The 14,406-nt window shown below is 47.7% G+C and overlaps 1 protein-coding gene across 2 annotated transcripts in view; it reads left to right on the top strand.

Moving 5' to 3' along the window:
* Ccdc91 (coiled-coil domain containing 91) overlaps positions 1-14,406 on the top strand; it is a 174,974-nt gene that overhangs the window by 86,414 nt on the left and 74,154 nt on the right. For both annotated transcript variants that reach the window (XM_051155612.1, XM_051155613.1), the window contains one exon: positions 10,065-10,142. In XM_051155612.1, the coding sequence (XP_051011569.1) occupies positions 10,065-10,142 (78 nt within the window). The remainder of the gene's footprint in view (positions 1-10,064; positions 10,143-14,406) is intronic.

A 14,406-nucleotide genomic window follows, 5' to 3' on the forward strand; every position in this document is an offset into this window, starting at 1 on the left:
AAATGGTTAAACAAGCTGAGATAGCATTTGTGGTCCAGTCTCTAAATGTTGAGAAACTCAGGCTTAGTAAAAGTCCTGTGTGGGGCAGTCTGAAATGCTGGACCAATTAGAACCAGGAGCTTTCTCCCAAGCTGTCCTGGGAGATGTTCTGTTCTGATGACAACAGCAGCCAAAGCAGTTGTGGATGGAACATGAGGAACGCAGCATGTCAGCATCTCAGGATGCTGGAGGGTGAATCCTGTCGGGTCTGATCCAGCATCAGTGTCTGGTACTTTAATTCTGAAATTATATAATTTCTCACAAGCATTATACAATTCCAAAACTATCAATCCATGAAGTGTGCAGGATGCACAAGCAGTATACAGTCGAGGCTTGTGCTGCAGTTTGAATTCATGTGTGTATGGACTGACTTAAGTTAGTACTCTCCTTTTCATCCAGGTCTGTTTTATTTTAACCTCTTTCAAAAAGGAAGTATCATATTACCATTACCAAAGAACATTCAATCATTATTTAATTGAAATAAAAACAAGACTGTATAGTTCTTAATGTCCTGCTCTAGGCTCTGTGGCACCTGATGGGTAGGCTAGGCCGCTACCTGTCTCCCGAGGAAATGCATCCCATTTTAGAGACAAGCCAGTTTCCCTGAGCAAAAGAAACGGCATTAAGCCTTAAATAAACTTATGTATACCCTAGGCATTAGTACCTGGGTTTACACACTTACATGAACTCCCATTTTTGAGGAGTTTGTGCATACCCTAGGCACCTTGTACCTGGGTTTTCACACTTGTTGCAGGTGCTTTTGTCTTATCCCTTCTCTCCATTGGGGATGGACACTTCCACCTTTTAGACTAAATGTCCTTCCCTAGGCTCTGTGGCACCTGACGGATAGGTTAAGCTGCTACCTGTCTCCCGAGGAAATGCACCCTGTTTTAGAGACAAGCCACATGCCTTGAGCAAAAGAGAAGGCATTAAGGTTACCTCTTAAGTATATAAATTTTAGCCTTTAAGGTTTTGGGATCTAACTAGGCTGATGTGTACTTTGTTACCTGTAAGTCCTCGGTGTCCTTTTGCATCTGATGTGACTGCCACCTGTCCCCTGTAAAAGTAGCTGCCAGAGCAGTGACACTTTAACTCCGCAAATAAAGGCTTTGGACGTAGGAGGCATGCAGTTTGCATGTCTGTTTAGATCCTAGGCTGTTTTGCAAGTAACTCATCATTAAGGGGGTCACACCCTGTGGAGACCAGGCTGGTCTAGAACTTACAGAGATCCACTTGTTTTTTTCTCCATCCACTGTGTTAAGATTAAGAGTGTGTGCCACTACCACCCTGCACAAACATTTCATCTCAATTCCATTTCAAATCTAAAAAATTTTAAGAAACAATCAAGAGTTATCGAAAAAATTCTAAATATTGGGTCAGTTGTACCAATTTAGGCTTCAGTAAGCGAAGCCCTGTCCACCTTTCTTTTGAGTTAGTTATTGCTAATTCGCATAGGTGGACCCTTTCCAGAGAGCTGATAAATACCTTGCAGCTAAGAGATTCTGAATTTCTGCTGCTACCAACTCTGTGGAAAAGAGTTTGGTACTTTCTTCCCTTCTCATTGTTGGTAACTTAGCCTGGCATGTCTCAGCTTTCTGCCCTTCTCCCTGAACAACGAAAGCAATGAGGAGGCCAAGAAGTATCCAGAGCCTTCTGCTAGATAGACTCAGCTCTTAGGGAGCTATTCCCCCGCCAAACCATAACAAAGTATCTTTTCTAAGGGTGTGGATAAGATAAGTTGGGTGCCATTTTGTTACAGTAATTTGTATCCGATCTGCCTACAAAGCAAATAACTGACACAGGGAGACTGAAATGTACTTTAAAGCTGACAGCACTTGCCAGGCAGAGTCTAAATTGATTCTAATCTATTCGTAAACTACACAAACTACTCTAAACCTTATAACATACATATATTCCAGGCACTTGCCACTGTGACCCCTGGGCCGGTCCTCCTCCAACCATCAAGTCCCCACCATCCTCCTCCAACCATCAAAAACTGTCTTCTCCTCCAGGAAGTCCCGCATTCATTTCCTGTCCTTTTGCCTCGCTGATTGGCTAAACAGCATTTTATTGAGGGTTGATACATGACTCAGCATTCCTACACAACCTGCTCAGCCTCTGCAATGCTACATACATGTATGTTTTTAAGCCTTACCATTTGGAATTGGATAAGCAATTCCATGGAGACTATTTCTCTGCCTTTGGGGTTTTCCTTAGTTGCCTGTAGTTCTGTATGGAGGGCCCAGGCCTCAGCAGCTTCCCTGCCACATTAGCAAGTCTATTGTTGCTCCTGTTCAGCTCATGTTTAGGCAGTCCTGTTGGGGAGACTTCATGGGTGTGGCTTCTGACAGAAGATGAAGACCATCACGGGTACCACAAGCAACCCGAGGGCAGAGCTGTGGAGTATATCCCGAGTGATACATCTTGCACCTCTGGCTCAGCAAGCAGTGTAGAGGAGCAGGGTGGAAAGATTGTAGCCATTTGCTGTGAGGAATGACTGTATTTTTTAAATGTGTTAAGAGATGAAATCAACAGGTTAAAAGCCCTTTTTATTTTTATTAATAAGCTAAGAGTGAATACCTTCTTAGCTTTCTTTTTACAATTGCTCATTAGTGGACTGTTTGACTGAAAATAGATGTTTAAAACAAAAATCCCTTGTGCAGTTGCAGTCTTGCAACAACAAGTTGCTGATAACACTCAGATCGAAATGTTGATTTTAGGAAAGCTTGTAACCCATTTATTTCCCACTAGCCCTGTGAAAGGCACTTTTTAATTCCTGGCCTGCACAGTGGCATCGGGTGGGAACAGCAGGCCTTCCTGAAGTCACCAGCTGCCTGAGACATGTGAGTTGTGTAAGGCTTCCGAGACACGGCAGCTGATGGGAGCTGTTTAGCTTGGACTTCACGTCCTGTCCCTTGGGTGACTTTTCCTCATTTTCTTCAGAGTGCTGGTTTATTGTACTGTGGAGTGAACTTCATTACCACTAAGTTCTCCAGTTTGAGTCACTGGCAGCCATGTGGATGACTGGCCTAACCGTGCGGATGCTACCTGCAGCTGAGCGGCTCTCCTTGGGGTGGCGCCCTCGTCCACTGACCATCACAGAGACTCCATGGTTGCGCTGTTCCCTGTGGGGAAACCTTGCCTGTAGCCTTGTCCTTAGCGGTTTTCTGCTTGAGACAGCATCTCACTGCATAGTTCTGCTTGATCTGAAACTCACAGCGATCCACCTGCCTCCACCCCTGGGTGCTGGGATGAAGAGGGTGCAGCGCCATGCCAGGCTGCCTTATGCTTAGTTTTGTGTCACAGCTTCCATATCTACGTGGCAAACTGTGCACTTACCTAGGAGGGGACGCATAGTAACTAGTGCTCAGAAGACAGTCTCTGTGCACTTACCTAGGAGGGGACGCATAGTAACTAGTGCTCAGAAGACAGTCTCTGTGCACTTACCTAGGAGGGGACGTATAGTAACTAGTGCTCAGAAGACAGTGTGAGTTTGCAGAGCTACAAGCGCAGCACCAGGAACATTCCCAGGGTTGTGCGACACTCACGGGCATTGCTCTCCTGGCACTGACTTCTTTCCATTGGGAGATGGCTGTCCTGAAGTAGAGCACTGACATGGCTGTTTCCAGTCTTTAGAAAGAGAGAAATAAAGTGCGACCGGCTGTTGTGGGAGGACGTCTTCTGAGAAGGTAATCTCGGGTTCTTGAGGAAAGCAAACACCACACTGGCCTGTTCTTCTGGATTTCTCTCAAATGAAACGTCCTTGCTCTCGGATAAGAAGTTATGTTTTCAATTAGATGTTGAGTTAGATGCTTCTTTCAGAATTGTAAGCTAGGCTCTTCTACGTTTGTTTAAGAGACCAGGAAATAATTCTGAGACACAGACAGTTAAATATAGATTTTTTTCCTTACATTTGTTTTACTTCCACCCTTTAAAAAGTGATGAGCTACAGGCCAAACTACATCCTGACCCCAAAGACAGAGTGCAATCCTCACTCCAGGCCTGTGGTTTCTGAGTTGTCCGTGGTCTCAGGATGAATACCCAGGACCGCGTGTTTGCAGCCAGCACAGCTGTCCTGACAGAGGTTCATACGAGGGAAAGAGTCAGGCTGGGCTAGCGTTGCCAGAGGCAGGAGGAGCTGATGTGCTGTGTTGTATGGGGGCTGATGGTGCCGAGGCTTTGCCATGGGCCTCTTCAGCAGTGTGGAAAAGCCAGAGCTTGTGAAATCCGAGCCCTCTTCCCCTCTTCCGAAGCCCAGAGCATTATGACAGTGATAGTCACAACAAGTCAGTCTGTCTGTGGAAAGATTAGTCTGTCGAGCTCTTTACAGCTAGGGGACAGTTTATGGTTTGTCTGCAGTGATGTTAACCCTCTGTTCAGGAAGGTTCGTGGTAGGAAGGCACGTGTGTCAAGAAAAGACACACACGCAGCACATGGCTAAACTGTGTGGGTGCTGTAAGCACTCTGGGACAGAGTGAAGGTGAGCCAGGTGTGGGGCTTCTGGCTTCTGTAGTGACCCTTCAGGGCAACAGAGAGCAGGACAGTAGCAGCAGCACGTTCACTTGTCAAGAGAGACAGCCAGCTTCTTGGGGAGGGTTGTGACATAAGCTGCCAAGGTGACCAGGAAAGGCGTGGCCTGGGAGTTCAGTGAACTTGACCTTGAACTTTTAAAGTATTTGTTAAAATGACGACTGAAAGTGCCACCTTTCCTAGAAACCGGAAGAGAGAGGAACCCCCTGTTCAGTACCTGTCTCTATTTTTATTCAGAAAATTCATCAAAGCCGGGGACTGTTAATGGCTGGTTACTGTCAAGTAGTTCTGGGCCTGGGAGGTGATGTGTGAGCTCAGTGAGGTGCCCGCTGAAGGGACCTGACTGGAGATGCCCAGAACCTCCATAAAACCCTGCAGTCTCAGGCCTGGGAAGGCAGAGGCAGAAGAGAGCCAGTCAGGCTCAGTCAGTGAGCGCTGGGTCAGTGGGAAACTTTCTCAGAAGACAAGGGAGCCCGAGGAAGACACTCAGCGTCACCCTCCGGCCTCCGTGCAGTGCAGGTCCTGTGGTAGTCTCCCTCATCCATGGCGTCTTGCCTTCTGTGTGCATTCCTGTTCAAGTCATCTTGCTTATGGTGTGCCGGTGAGTTATTAACACTGGCTCGGCTAGCAGCAGACACCTGAGCAAAGCCAGCATGAGTATTCCGCACCGTGGCCTGCTGGCACTAATGACCACGTGACAGCGCATGAGCACAGTGCCCTGGCACCTTACAGGCTGCCATAAACAAGTGGCATCTTCCATAACATGCACAGAAACAAAGAAGCTGAAGGACATGAAAACAAGAATGTCATTTTGTTTACATGGAGAGTGTACATGTTAGGCCACACCGTATTTAGTTTTGATAGATTGGTTTTTTAAAGAAATTGTGTGTTTTCTCTGTGTGGGTTTGTGCACGTGTGCCCACAGAAGCCGGAAGAACATGCCATCCTTGGATCTGGAGTTACAGGAAGTGGCAAGATCCTCAGTGGTGTCATTAGTAGACACGTTGGAAGTTTTAGCACTGGTCACTGCACGGTGATTCCATAGTTCTGGCTGTGTTATCTCTGAAAGGGAACTTAGAAAGGCTGAACAGTCCAATGTGGGCATTTCGCTTCAGGTCAGCACTGAGCAGCATGGCTCAGGCCACCATTTTCCAAAGCTACTGTTTCTCAAGAGCATGGCAGCTTCATTGCTGAAGGCCACCATTTTCCAAAGCTACTGTTTCTCAAGAGCATGGCAGCTTCATTGCTGAAGGCAGGGGAGGTGTGGCCTTGCTCTGTGAGGGCTTGCAGGTCTCCTGCTGACTTCTGGAGTCTCTCGGCCCCCTCAGTAATTTTTGTGGTGAACTCCCCTCTGCAGCTACGCCCGAGGACTGTTCTACAGTTGTTTGTGCACACGGGGCTTCTGGCTGTATGGTTCCTGCTAACTGGAGGTGTTTCTTGTTTCTTGGTCTGTTTACAGCGCTCCTGTCCTCTGGAGGGAAGGCCAGGTTTGGTGGTGGTACGCTTAACCCGCGTGCTGCATGGCGTAGCTTTCCAGCTCACTGCTGAAGCTGGTCCAGCCCAGTTGTCCTCAATTTGCAGTGGTGACTTGTACTATTTTTTCAGTTTATGGCATAATTTCTGTAGTAATTATTGGCCCTCAGGTTTGTCTTTAATGCCAAGTCAGTGCTATCCTCCACGTTCCCCAAACACTAGCCCTGCACTTGGCCGTCGTTTGGCTGCGCTCTGCACCTTCATATCTACTGCTGACCTCCCACAGCATTGCTTCGCAGCCTTGTGTCCAGGGAGTGAGGGCGGCTGTTGCCGTGTGCGTGCCTGCCTGCGTTGTTTTTGTTTTCTGCTTTAACCTTATGTCCTACATTTCTACTTAATTTCGCACTTGCGGGAGGTGTCAAACCCAGAGCTTCGTGCGTTCTACATGGGGGCTGTACCATGGAACCACAGAGCCTGTCCGCATTATTTATGCAGAAAAGCCGAGTCTGGGGACTGGAAAGGTGGCCTAGTGCTTAAGAGCACCTGTTCTTACAGAGGACCGCAGTTTTCACCTTCATGGTGCTTCACAGCCAGCCATAACTCCAGAGCCACCAATCTCAGCCCTCATCTGACCTTAGGGGGCACCTGGTACATGCATGGTGCACATCATATGTGCAGGAAAAATACATACATACATAAAAGAAAATAAACCACATTTTTTTAAAAGAAAAAAATCGTTCTTTATGATAGCCTTAGCGTAGTAGAAGAATTGCTGCTAGTTCAGAGGCTGGAGGTGTCGGCATGGGAGTAAACAGGGGTCCTGAAAGGTTGGGCCAAACGACTGCCACTGTGAGCCTGCTCACATCACACTGAGAGCCTCATTTGGAAATTAGAAAACAGTATCATTAGCCTTGAACTTAGACAGGGAGAGAAGGGGGGTCAGAGAGGGAGGGAGGGAGGTGTGTGTGTGTGTTTGTGTGTGTGTGTGTGTGTATGGTGTGTATATGTCTGTGTGGTGTGTGTGTCAGTGGTGTGTGTGAGTGTGTGTGTGTGTGGTGTGTATATGTCTGTGTGGGGTGTGTGTGTATTGTGTGTGTGTGGGGTGTGTGTGTCAGTGTGGGGGGTGTGTATTGTGTGTGTGGGGGGTGTGTGTCAGTGTGGGGTGTGTGAGTGTGTATATGTGTGTGTGTGTGTATGTGTATCTAGCACACACACCCATGGCAGATGTTGTCCCCTCTCTACCTTACTTTCTGTGGCAAGGCCCCTCCCTGGACTTGCAGCTCATCTGGCTGGCTGGCTGCCAGGGAGCTGCGGGGCTCTGCAGTGTCTCTCGCTTGGCACTGGCTTAGAGAGCACACTGCTGTGGCCAGCATTTATGTGGGTGCTCGGGCTCCACACTCAAGTCCTTGTGATTGTGTGGCAGGTGTTTTACAGTTTTAGTGGTCTTCCCAGACTCTGCATTGGAAGGCAGTTTTGTTGGTGAGATAGGCTTTCACTGTGCAGCACTGGCTGACCTGGAACTCACGTTGTAGACTAGACTGGCCTGGAACTCACGGAGATCCTCCTGCCTCTGCCTCCTGAGACTGAGATTAAAGGTGTGTTCTCCATGCTCCTACCAAATTTTAGTAGCTAAACATTATATATTGGATTTTCATTGAGCTATTTAAAAATTAAATATTAATTACCAATTTTATGTTATGGATATTAATTGAAATGACATTATTTTATTATGAACACTTTCTGGCTTAATTCCCAAATGCACAAAAATACTGAAAGCTATACAATAGGATTTGTTTGAGCTCTGAGCTCGGGAGACGAACTTCTGCATTTACACACACACATTGTAGGCATGCCACCAGTGGGCGGGGCTAGTACTGCAGTGAAGAAAACTGAGGACAGCTAGGACCTTGGAATCGCTGGGCTGTGGTGCTAATGGAGAGCTGAGAAGATGCGGGTTGTGCACAGCTCGGTGAGAAAAGGCTTGAGTCTGAGGGAACCCAGGCTTGTGTTGGGGAGCGGAAGGAGAGGAGACCGCCTGTGAAGACCCTGAGGTAGCACATTGTTTCCAGAAAGCACAAGAACGTGGCTCAGCGTTGACAGTCACAGCAGCCTTGGTGCGCAGCTAGGTCACCATGCTGCTGTGATGTCATCAGACCCAGGACTTGTGGGAGATCACACTGCATCCATGAGCAAAGAGCACAATGCCATCTCACTGGGTGTCTGAATGTTGTCCCGAGTTTAGAAACTCATGAGAGGGCCTCAGGGACCCTGTGCGGTAGATTCCTACTGCCACAGAAACAGCTGGCCCACCACAGGAGATGGGAGAGTGGAAGAGACTCTTAGAAGGTGCCAAGCCAAACATTTCACTCTTGCTAAACAACCACAGATCCTGCGAGCCATTCCCCTAAAGGGAGGGTGGGGTAGAAAGCTCAGCTTGGAGAAAGGGCCACACCTTTCTGCCTTTTCTCCTGTAGATTTATTTCTTATAAAATACACAGAGGAAGGAATATGGTGGTGTTTATCATTGTGGTCTTCTGGGTTCCATAATTATATGATGGGATAATTCACTGGTTTGTTGTGGAATCACTGTCTTGTTTATAGAACCGCCGTGCGTCACTCTTGCCGCAGAGTTGTTACCTGGCCGTCTTGTGCACAGCGCTGTCTGCTTCTCTGTTGTTAACTTGAGAAGAGTCGCCCTGGGTTTGCTGAGAGTTCATGCTTTTGTTAAGAGTTGGATTTTCAAGATAGGTTGTATACTTCATGCCACAAATAGCTTCTTCTGGTATTCTAATCTTATATCTAAAATAGTTATTTTCTATGGAATCAATAGATATATCCCCAGAAAGGAAAAAAGTAAAATTGGAAATTTTAGGGGCTGTGGTATAGTAAAACTTCTGTTGCACTAAAAAGGTAGTTGTATAAAATTGAATTTAACAGATTGCAACTATTACAGAAAATATATTGTTTGATATTTAAAAGCCATTTATTAATCATTTTTTGACAATTTTAAATAGGAAAGTTTGATGTTTTGTGGCAGCAGATATGCTTACTTACCTTTTAACAGTGATTGAATTCCAGTAAATACTTCCTAGTAGAAACCTCATCTCTGGCCACAGGTGGAGGAGAGGGTGTTTCCTTGGTTACACAGACTCCCTGTTTGAACAGGCGTCTCCTTCCCTCATTTGAAAACACAGATGCTTTAACATATGTGACATGTTTGCTGATAGTGTCAGCTGACTGGACTTCATGGTCTTCCTTCTGAGGCAGCTTAATAAAATCTCTTTGATTTATGAATTTCTATTTTTCATCAAAAGCAAAAGGAAAATGATATGGAAAACTAGTGTGAACTTGTCTGGTCCTGTGCATGGCACTGTGGTGTCAGCACATGCTGCCTGCACAACGAGTCCGTCTCAGCTGTGGACCGCGGGGTCTGTCTCAAGTGTGGACTGCAGGGTCCGTCTCAGGTGTGGACTGCAGGGTCCATCTCAGGTGTGGACCACGGGGTCCGTCTCAGGTGTGGACCGCAGGGTCCGTCTCGGGTGTGGACCGCGGGGTCTGTCTCAGCTGTGGACGCGGGTCCGTCTCAGCTGTGGACCGAGGGTCCGTCTTAGCTGTAGACCGTGGATTTGTCTTATTTTTTCAGAAGGAATAATGGAAGACATAAAAGTCCACCTATTGTTGAGAGTTACAGAAAACAAGCTTGCTTATTGGGGGATAACACTCAGATACTTCCTCTTATTCTTAAGTTTTCGAGAGTCCGTATCGCTGTGCAGCCCTGACTGGCCTGCTGTTCACTGTGCAGACCTGGCCGGCTTCAGTCCCACATAGATCTGCCTGACAGATGCCTCCTTGCCTCTTGCTGGACCGAGCTTTACATGGGCTTCTTCTAAACCACAGGCCAGCAAACTGGTCTTCTCCTTGGTGCCACCCACAGTCTTAGTGTTCTGCGTGCCACCTGAAGAAAAAAAAATTTTTTTTTTCCTGAAGAAAAAGTATAGATCCAATTTCTTCCTTCCTTTCAGGAAAAGCACAAACAAGAACTGGAAGACATGAGGAAGGCTGGGCACGAGGCGCTGAGCATCATTGTGGATGAGTACAAGGTAGGCTCCGGGCTTCCCTGGCTGTGCGCACCTCAGGGGAAGGGCAGGCTTTACTCCCGAGCAGGCGGAGCTGCACACAGGCCGTCGGCCTTTATACAGCTGCGTGCATCTGCCAGCCCTCCTCACCACCACAGACAGTGGCTCCACACACCCTCTGGGAGGAAGGGTTGATTTTGGTCTGTTGAGTCCTTGCTTTGGACCTGAGGCAAAGCTGAATTTGTACAGCAGAGATGTTCACCTATGGCAGCCAAGGAGCTGGGGGTCCTGAGAGAACATGTCCCCAGGGACCTACTTCCTGCAACTAGATCCTGCCCCCAATTGCTCCCCTTCCCCAAATACTAAGAGGTCAGAGCCACCACAATCAATCATTTTTGAGAAGGGAGAGTTGTCTGGAATCAAGACTGTTAACACACTGAGCTGTGGGACAGCTCCGATCTGCACTGCAGCACTGTAGTGCCTTCTGTTGGTGACTAATCCACTGGGTGGGCGCGTGGTCACTGAAATGTTCTCATTGATGGCAGAGCCAGGCTAATGCCGTGTGAAATCGGTGAGACTCGGCGGGTGAAGGCTAATGTAAAATAGTAAATAACTGCCATAATAGTCTTTTCCTCTGGTGTAGTTTTACTTTTTTAATAGGAAAAAATTAAGTAAATCTGAAAAAAAATTATTTCATCTCTTTTCTTTTTAAAAGTTAGCTATGGATTTGTGTGTATTTAAGTAGTAACAGACTATGGTAATGCCATGTCAGTGACATATAGTAATAATGTTCTAGAATTTAGCAAAAGATAGTCAAAGATCTCCCAGAACTGGAGTCACAGGTGGTTGGGAGCAGCAATGTAGAATCTGGAAACTGAACCCACATCTTCTGCGAGAGCAACAAGTGCTCTTACCCGCTGAGCCATCCCTCCAGCCCAGCGGCACTCTGTCTTCAACAAACATGCTTGTCCCTTTCTCTACGCTGCCTGTCAGTGAGGTTTAAGTCTTGTGCCTTTCTGTAATGTTCTTTGCACATGGCAGTTATGAGGGGACTTGGCGGAGAGCCGTTTGTTGTGTCTGCTTGTCTACTCTGCCATGGTTCAACACTCAAACAGTGTGCTGCATTGTGATTTACTGAAAAGGGCTGGGAAGGAATCAAATGGCCCACAGAGTGACCCTGAGTTGCCTTCTCCTAGATAGCGAGTCACTGCCATGTGGCTGTGCCCCATGTGCCTCTCCTCCCTGGTGCTCCTCCTCACCCAGCACAAGGGCTGAGTCTGCTGGAGCAGCTCAGATAGACTGGTGACCCCGAGTGTAGCCAGGCGTGTCTGTGCTCCTCTTCCCTGCAGTGTGCTCTGCCCGCTAAGGTAGTCCCACCAGTGCCCTGTGAAGCCTCCTTCTTTCTCCTTCCACGGACCTTAAGAGGACATTTAGCCCTTCTCCCCCCTATGAGTCTGGTCCATTCTGGGATTGGGTCTGCTCTGGTGTGTGCCAGCCCCAGCCGACCCTCTCCCAGCAGCCCTCAGATGCCCTGCTGCTCAGCCAGCAGGGACTCCAGTCTGCCTCTCCTCCAGCTGCTGTGAGGTATGCTGACACTCACTGTGAGTTCCTCTGGCGTCTGCACTGTTGTATCTAGAGAGCAGTTCCCTCAATGTCATTCACTGGAGCCCCCTTTCCACAAAGATTCCCGCCCCTTTGGTTGAGGGGTGCAGTAGGAATGCTGGGTTAGGGCTGAATATTCCAGTCTTTTGTTCTCAGCTTGTTGACCACTTTTTGTTTGTTTTGTTTGGGGGGGGGGATGTCTGTAAGCATGCTACTGCTCAGGTAAGAGGTCACTAGAATGTCCAAGTGATGGGACCGGTGGTTTTAACCTGATACAGAAATAAGCCTTGTCGTGATGAGACGTTTCCTTTAAGAAGCACAAGTTGTGATCCACTCTGTGGCGTTGCCGTGTGATGGGGCAGATGGGAGGCTTTAGCTCTTCTGAGCCTACATACATGCGTGTAAGCCGACGCTGTGTATTGTAAGCCGGGTGGTCTGCCTTACGCTGCCTATAGCAACGCTACAGAGGATTTGTAGACATTTATTCTGAGGAAGTTTTAAAACAGTTTTAATGCTTTATTCTTATTTTGTGTGTCTTTCGTCTTTTGCCTGCGTATATGCAGACCCTCTGGAACTCGAGTCCAGAGAGCAGTGAGCTGCATGCGGGTGCTGGGGGTTGAACCTGGGTCCTGGGGAAGAGCAGACAGTGCTCTTAACCACTGAGCCATCTTTCCAGATTCTCAGGAAATTTTTAAAACAAATTTTTATTGACTCTTTGGGAATTTCACATCATGTACCCCAGTCCCGCTGTTTTCACAGTCCTTCCGTATCCACCCTCCTCCATTGTAATCTTCTCACCAAAATAAAATAAAAAAGAAAAATTAGAGAAGAAAAATAAAACAAAAGAGTCATCTCACAGACCTGGTTGTGACCAGCTCCTCTGTCACCTGCAGCCTGACCTCATGTACCATTCCACTCCTGTTTCTCACCTTGCTGTCACATGATCACTTCTCACAGTGGCGCTGGAAACTGTGGGATGTCATGCAGTTTACCCTTTCACCCAAACAGCTTTCCTTGCACTGTTCGTTGCTGTGAGTCGTTAGCCTAGTTTGAGGGCCCTGGCTCCTGCTGCACCGTCAACACTGGACCCTCAGAGAGACTCTCAGAGATCCTCCTGTGGCTGCACTGTGGAGACCCTGCTGCTCCGGGCTCCAGATCCACAGGACCAACCCCTTCCTGCTCCAGCAGCTCACAGGGTTAGATTCTGGGGTGGCCAACTCAAAGACCTGGATCTAGGCCCGTGTAGTGTGTGAGTCGGTCAGCACACCACCAGAGCCAGCTCTCTCACTGGCCCGGCGAGGGATTGGGCCAGCTCTCTAGCTCTCACGTCTCTGTTGGCCTACACCAGGGAGGACAGAGTCAGCTTAGTGCGTCCCTGTGGCAGTAACACGGCTTTAGGCTGCAGTACAGAGCACAGACCGCAACGGGAGCATGGACCCAACGTGGCGTTGAGTATCTCCCTGGCCTGGAGATCACGTGGCCTCTCACATTAGGCTGTCCCTCACCGTTCTGCCTCTCTTTATACACTCCACAAACCACTCCACTTTTCCCTCCCTTATCTCTCCACCACATACTTGGTCACTTCTGCCAGGCCTCCCTTGTGACTTCTGGGCCCTGAAGAGTTGTTTATAGTGGCCAAACTTGTCCTTTGTGGCTAAGTGCTCCTGCAAGTAGACCAGATGGCCCAAGAGCAGAGGTTGTACAGTCTGTCATGTGTATTTTAGAGCTCAGCCCTGCTGTTGACGCGTGACCTTGGGGCCACTTCTCTGACTATGACATTCAGTGTTTTCGTGGATGGGTGGGGTAAAGATACATCCCGGTCATGGGATGCTGTGCACACACTGAAGGAACTGGCACTCTGGTACTTAGCCTCAGTAGATGCTGGATAGTGTGTTCAGCATGTCCGTCTCCCAGCATAGCACATGTCTGTCCTTTCATTATTTCATGACTTATGACTCTCCTTTACTTCTCAAAGTGGAGAAGTGCAGATTTTTGTCGCAAACTTCAGAAACATTCACTAGAGAACAAAAGATGGTGGCCCATCCCGTTTAAAAGCCATCGGTCTTCTATTCTCTTAGAAACCCAGTTCACCAGGGTGTGTTGAGAAAGGCATAGGAAGGTGTGACATAAACCGAGGCAATCCAAGCAGAAACCCCTGTGCACTGGAACTCGATTCTCCTGTAGTGTCTATGAGTTTTGTATATTTTACTTTTAGGTGCTGAGTTTGAAAGGGTTTTTTTGTTTTGTTTTGTTTTGTTTTTTTACTTTAGTAAAGTGAAGTAAAAGTAAGTCCCGAAGGGCCTCTTCTAGCCTCTGGAGCCTGAGGTTGCTGAGTACAGGCGGCAGCAAAGCATTTCTTTACGTCCTTACTGAGGATTTTGGTGCCTGTTGTCTGATGCAGTCACCAGTGGAGAGGCACACACAGTTCTCTGTTACAGTAAATTGTATCGGTTCAGCCTACGAAGCCAGTAACTAACACAGAGAGACAGAGATGTACTTTAAAGCTGCAAGCACTAAGCCAGGTGGGGTCTAAACTGATACAAATCTACTTGTAAACTGACATAAACTACTCCAACCCTCATGACAGACATTTATCTCAAGCACTTGCCACTGTGATCCTCACTGACTTCCACCTTCCTTTTTTTTCCTCTTCTTCTCAACTGTCAATCTTGGCTCCGCCCCTCTC

Source organism: Acomys russatus, chromosome 13 (assembly GCF_903995435.1).
Source record: "Acomys russatus chromosome 13, mAcoRus1.1, whole genome shotgun sequence".
Lineage (NCBI taxonomy): Eukaryota > Metazoa > Chordata > Mammalia > Rodentia > Muridae > Acomys > Acomys russatus.